Raw genomic sequence first — 6,698 nt, 5'->3', positions numbered from 1 at the left:
TATACCTGGGTTCAGGGTTCACGCTAACTGGGCCGGGTCATGGGGCGGGTATGGGCTTCGGTTTGCCCTGCTCATCGATTTCTTTTTGTTTTTTCATTTCAACCGCTAGGGCCTACCCTACATGAGACTAGGTGACTAACCACCTTATTCTCCAAGTACCACGCAAAAGAAGCACCTTATTCTCCAGAGTGCAATTTATATGGGATTCCATCAATGTTTGATTCGGTTATTTTCGATTTCGAGTGGCTGATGAGATGTGATGTGATGTGATTTGTTAGTTAGTTATCATAACTAACACTCTATGAAGGTCACCGATTTAAGTCTCACTGATATCAGAGATGAATAAGGTGAGATGACTAAGGGTGAATAATTTTTCTTATTCGAGCAAACGAGTTGAGTATGGTCTATGGATCTAATGTATTCAATTCGTTTTCGCACGAGCTTGGACGTCTTTATATTTAGTCCATTGATGTTTGAGCTTAACTGTAGTTGTATATGTTGAACAACATAAGAAATTATAACGAATGATTAAAATATTTGTATCTACATATCTATCGGAACTTTGAAAAAGGAATCGGAAACCCAATGGAAAATATATTTTTTTTGAAAAAGCCAATTTATTGGAATTACATATAAATACATATGAATGTTAGTTTCATCTATATCCAACAAGAGACTCTAGGTGGCTGAAAAGTCACCCGCTGTGGCAGAAGGCGGTGTCCGGCTGTGTGGCGTCGGTTGGGCTCTCGGATCTTGCAGCAGGGATGGGGGAGGACGACGGTCGGTTCGGGAAGGAAGACAGCGGGTGTCCGATTTCTGGTGCTTCTCGTCATCAGGGATCTGGGCACTCGAGTTTTGGGGGTGTGGTGGTGGAGGATGTCAGTTGCTGGTTCTCTGTCGGCGGCGTTTGTTCGACGGCGGTCGGGGTCCGAGAGCAGCTGCGGAGCGACGGTCTGGGAGCTAGGAAGGCAGCGGTGGTGCTTCCTGTGCAGCAACGTGTTTGGGCTGGATCCACTATCTGGGCCCTCGTTGACCTACTTCGGTTGTGGGCCTGCCTTAGGCCGAGTGGTTTTTTTTGGGCAGAAGTAGTCGTGGGCTGGGAGTAAGAGTTGCTGCCTCTCTGGGCTTGTTCCGTGGTGGGCCTGGGGTTCCACTCTGGGTCCAAGATGGGATGTTTTTTATTTTATTTTTTAGGTTGTTTTGTTAGTTGGGTTTGGTTGGTTGATAGGTGGAGATCGTGGTGGACGGGGCACCGCTGGTGGTGGTGCGATGGTGGATCGGGTTTGCCAGGGTGGCGGGTTTGGCTGTTACTATTGTTTTAGGGTTTGGTTTTATTTTTGTTGGTATTACGACACTACTAACGGTGTGGCAAAGACAATCTTCTCTGTCGCTGTCTTGGGGATCGTTCCTGTTCTGGAGTTGGGTCAGCAGCGGTGGCAAACAGTCTGGCAAGACCATCACCCTTGGCCTTCTAGTGGGTCCTTCCTATATGAGATCGGGTCTGAGGCGATGGCGTTTTGGAGCGGTGGAGGATGGATGGTGTCGACAATAGGGGGGTGATGGTGTTGGATTTCTTTAGTCCCAGGTTTGAAAGTCCGGCAATCCTTTTGGTCGAGTTTAGGTCACAACGAGTGTTGGCTTGGTCGATCAAAAGCTGGTCAGGAGGACTCTGGTTGATGAGTTAGTGTCGACACAAGTGAGTTGTCTAGCTTTAGAGTTCTTACTGGCTGGACGAGCGGTGCGATGTCAAGGATTTACTGCTCCTGCGCTTTTTGTCTTTGTCATACAGTTGTAGTGCCAGTTTAGAGTCAGTATATAGAGTTCCCAGTGGGAAGTCTAGTGGCCATTTCTGTGTAAGAGATGTCGCCCAAAACTCGTTGTAAGCAGTTCATTATTAATGAAGTTCTTATTTGATCAAAAAAAAAAAAAATCTTTTTGGTATGATGTTGATTGTCTATGGAATGGTAGAGTCGTAATTTCATTGTTCAATTGACCTAGAACAATTCGGAATGAATTCCTAGCTGGAAACAAAATTTAATTGCAAATACAGCTAGGAAATCTACAATAATTTTGAATATATTTGCATATATATATATATATATATATATATATATATATATATATATATATATATATATATATATATACACACAGGCCCGATCAAGGGCGGACGTCCGCACTGTCGCTAAAGTGTGGACGTCGACACAGCAGGCGGTGACGGCGGAGCAGGGCTTGCAGGAGGGAGGCCGGAGGCATCCCGGACCGTTCTGGGCACCGTTCGAGGTCGGAGAAGGTCGGGCTTGCCGGTTTCTGGGCAGCCACCACACCTGCAACTGCAGGTTCTGTGCAGCACCGCAAAACCCGTTGCCGGCGACTCCACCCGACCGCATACCCCTCCGCACGACCCCTGGCCTCCCTCCGGCAAGCCGCGCCGCGCCGTCGCTGCTCGATTGAGGCCGGAGCAGCGACGTCCGCACTTTTTCTGGGTTGCGGACGTCCGCTCTCGAACGGCTCCGTATATATATATATATATCGTCGGAACAGGAATTTTTGGAAAAAAAGAACTCAAAACAAAGTTGCACGTAGTTTCTCTGAGAGGTGAATTATGAAACGAAGCAATGTATAGAAGACGATGATGAAGATATTGGAGGACCCAGCCAGCAATCTGAACCTTAGAAACATTCTCCTGAACAAAAAGTAAAGGAAAGCGAAGATCAAGTAGAACAAGAAGATCAAGAAGAAGCAATAGAAGATGATGACTATAATGACGGCCAAGATCAAGAGCCAAATAACGAACTACTTGATTCGATCAAACCCATCAATCTTTTTAGTGTCATCATAACCTTAACGAAGCCAGGTCATCCCGGAGTGCTTGACTGCCCAATTTGCTATGAACCTTTAAGCATCCCAGTTTTCCAGTGTGACGATAATGGCCATCTAATTTGCTCTTCCTGCAAATTCAAAATACATAAATGTCCCTTGTGTTCTGACCCCTTTGGCTCTAAGCGTTGTCGGGTCATTGAGAAGTTCTTGGAATCAAGTACATGCATCATGTCAAAATAACCAATTACCACCTGTTAGGGTCATAACCTTAACAGAACCAACGTTGCTTGACTGCTCAATTTGCAAAGAACCCTTGAACATACCTGTTTTCCAGTGTGATCATAATGAGCATACGACTTGCTCATCATGCATCTCCAAAAAACTTAAATATCCACCTGGAACATGTTCCTTTGGTAGCCGTTGTCGGATCATCGAGACGATTCTGGAATCAAGTATAACTTTATGTCGAAACATCAACTATGGCTGCAAAGAAACCATGACTTCAACTAGCAAAGAACATGAAAAGGCATGCATGCATTCTCCTTGTACATGCCCTGGTTGCAACTTTGTCTCTTCAGCTAGGAGCTTGTACAAACATGATTCAATCCATATATCGGATATTGTGGAATTACCTAATATGATGTTTTAGAGTATGAAGCAAACAATATTTGAGACGGAGCAAAAAGGGAATCATGTTGTGGTTAGAGCATTCAATTTTGTAGCAGATAAAAGCAAAAAGGTTTTTTGTTGTATACAACTTGATTGCGAAAAAAAAAATCATATTTTCTCTGTGAAAGTATGAAGTAAAAAATTCCTTGTAGGTGACACAAAAATTTAACAGAAATTTTAGAGAAATTTCGGACAAAATTTCTGTGTGAATTTTTAAATATATATTTTGTGTGTAGATATTTCAGAAATTAAGAATTTCGTGGAAATGTACGGAAAATTTTGGAAAATTTCAGGAAACTCCTGACGGAAATGATATAGCATATGAATTTTGTTTCGGTACTTCAAAATTACGGAAATTTCGGCAGTTTCGGAGAAATTTGAAACCTTGATGAGAATCGAACCCATGATTGTAAAGGTTGGAATTATACTTACCAAAATTCATTACAGCCTCAATTGTGTACAACTATTAACTCTCATGTTTATAAAATTGTTAGAATTTCATGAAGAAAATGTACTAAAAGTAAAAACACGTTTCAAGCTAATTAAGTCGAGTTACAACAAGAACAACGGGAAATTCTACGGTATCTGTATGTATGTGATACACTCATTTACAGATTTAACAACAATTTTGTCGTCATTGTGGCAAATAAAGTTATTTTTTTACTAATTTTAGTTCTATTAGAGGTAATTACTCCACCTATGATATTTTTACAAGTTTATGAACAAATTGTTGTCGATGTGGTAACTTTGTTTAATTATATGTAAATGTGTAAAACAAATGTGATAACATTGTTGTCAATGTTGTAAATTTGGTTCAACTAAACTGTAATTTGGTTCAATTAGATGTAAATGAGTGTATGGTAAACATCCAAGTATTGTAGAAAACCCCCAAGAACAACTAACATCTAACAAAATTAACCCCGAAGCTGTCAAAGTGGCCAGGCACTGTGCTGCAAAGCACAGTTGGAGCATTTCACATGCACCGAAGGGGTTTATCCTGAGTCTAGGAAGCCTTTGGGTTCCCCTTGACAAAATCAAAAAAAAAAAAAAAAACATCTAACAAATTAACAAAACTTTGATCCAAGCTAGTAAAGAATAACTAGTCTTACAAAGATCCTATAGCCAAAAATTAAGTGCAGAGTTCTAACTAATTATCTAAAAACTAGAGTTCTAATAACTCCAAATTCCTTGTCGTCGATCCTAACCTTTACTGTGGATCCACCATAAGAGGTTGGTAAGTGAGTTCCCATCATCAAATTCATTCAAGTTTCTGATCTTCTGCAGAGCCTCTTCTTTGTTATACATCCCTTCCAAGGCATAAGCAAACCCTTTCCATGCTTCAGTTACTCCCTCCCTACTCAAAGCTGGCATTGTCCAGTTCACGAGTTCCCTAACAAGGCCTCAGTGATTGGGGAAAGCGGAAGCACCTGAATGCCAAGCCTGCACTCTCTTGACTCTGGAGGAGCAACTCTTTACTAACCTAGCCAGCTATCTCTTAACGTACTAGTGTGGGGCTAATTTCTGATGGAAGGTACAATACCCCACATAAATAAACCTAGCAACCATGCATAAGAAACAAAAAAAAGAAAGTAGATGAAGGCTCCTAGTAATTAAATTTAAAATTTATTTTGAAATAAGTAGTTTGTTGGTATAACTGTGTACAAATAAGTCAATACAGTGGTAGGTACTTTTTATTGCTTCCCCCCAAACCCACCCCCCCCCCCCCCCCCCCAAAAAAAAAAAAAAGTTTGATCGGTTCTTTGGTTATCCGTACTTGACCAGGCATGTTTTCCCTTGTTCATTAGGAATCAACAATATATTATTAGACTTGGCATGTTTTCCTTTGTTGATTAGGATTAGGAAGGCATGTTTTCCTTTGTTGATTAGGATTAGGAATCAATAATTCACTATATTGGTTGGTTTCAGATTTGATGTTTATATATAAAGCCTAAAGCACAAGAAACAATCAAACAGAAGTTTTAGATAGATCGATTACAGGAGATAACATGGTGCAGGAAGTCGGCACCATAGCCAGCACAGAAGACCTTCTTATTCAAATTCTTTTGCGCGTACCAGCTCGACCTCTGGTCCGATTCAAATGCGTCTCCAAGCATTGGCTCTCTCTTATCTCCGACCCCAAATTCTGTCACCGCCACACCCTTCAGAACCCCAACTCCTCCATCTCCGCTGTCTTTCCTAGGACATCAGCATACATTGCCTTATCTTTCATCCCTCTTGATCTTGATCATGACCTTAGAAGTAGCCATGGAAACCAAAATCTATCTGGTTCACCCAACTGCAATCCTCTTAACTTCGTTCAAAATCATGAGATCATGATTATCCAGTCCTGTAATGGCCTCTTCTTATGTTGTCCCCTCGCAAAAAGAAGTAAGCCACCATACTATGTTCTCAATCCGACTACCAACCAGTTTTCCACACTTAATCCTCCAGCTGCTGCTGCTACTTCTGGTCAACCATGTTTGATCCTCGGTCAGGCTTTGGCTTTTGACCCTTCCAAATCACCTCATTACAAGGTGCTCTTCCTTTGCAGAGAGAACTATTACTCGGATTTTCACATAGAGATATATTCGTCTGAGACTCAAAGTTGGAGACTTGTCGATTCCTCTTTCAATATGGCACGTCAGGGTGTCCGCTACGATGAAGGGGTATACTGCAATGGCGCAGTTCATTGGGTAGGGTTGCATAAAGAGCTCTCGTACTATCACATAGATGATGAGCGTGTCAGACATGTTTTCGAGCCTGACAGACATGTTTTTAGTCTTGGTCTCGAGCCATTCGAATGGTTTGAGTTTAGAACATTGTGGCGGCCATTTGCATCTTATTGATATCTATTCTTCGCGTATCGAAGTGTCCGAGATGGGGAGAGACTATTCTGGTTGGTGTCTCAAATACCATGTTGATCTTAATCCCATGTTCACTACCTTCCGGCCGCGCGAGAAGAAATTTTCTGTTCTCTTTCTTACTCCAGAGGAAATTGAAGGAGATGAAAGTTCGTCCTTGCTGCTTCATATTCCTGGTAAAATCATCTCGTATAATCTCAAAAGCAAGATCTTCAAAGCATTTCAGCTAACTCCCAGGCGCGGTGTTAATGATTGCAGACGACGAGTTCAAGAAAATAATTTTCGATATATGGAGACTTTGGCTCCTGTGTGATGGAAGTGCGTATCTGTTTACTGTTGATACTT

At 41.8% G+C, this 6,698-nt stretch overlaps 1 protein-coding gene across 1 annotated transcript; it reads left to right on the top strand.

Moving 5' to 3' along the window:
- The first annotated feature begins 5,498 nt into the window (after positions 1–5,498).
- On the top strand, positions 5,499–6,338 carry LOC112170999 (F-box protein At5g07610). The gene has a single exon (XM_024308252.1). The coding sequence runs from the start codon at positions 5,499–5,501 to the stop codon at positions 6,336–6,338; it is 840 nt and encodes a 279-aa protein (XP_024164020.1).
- The last annotated feature ends 360 nt before the right edge of the window (positions 6,339–6,698 follow it).

Source organism: Rosa chinensis, chromosome 6 (assembly GCF_002994745.2).
Source record: "Rosa chinensis cultivar Old Blush chromosome 6, RchiOBHm-V2, whole genome shotgun sequence".
NCBI lineage: Eukaryota > Viridiplantae > Streptophyta > Magnoliopsida > Rosales > Rosaceae > Rosa > Rosa chinensis.
This window is presented reverse-complemented; position numbering and strand designations above follow the sequence as displayed.

Excerpts from the sequence above, each read along its gene's own strand:
- LOC112170999 (XM_024308252.1), top strand. The coding sequence starts at position 5,499 with ATGGTGCAGGAAGTCGGCACCATAGCCAGCACAGAAGACCTTCTTATT.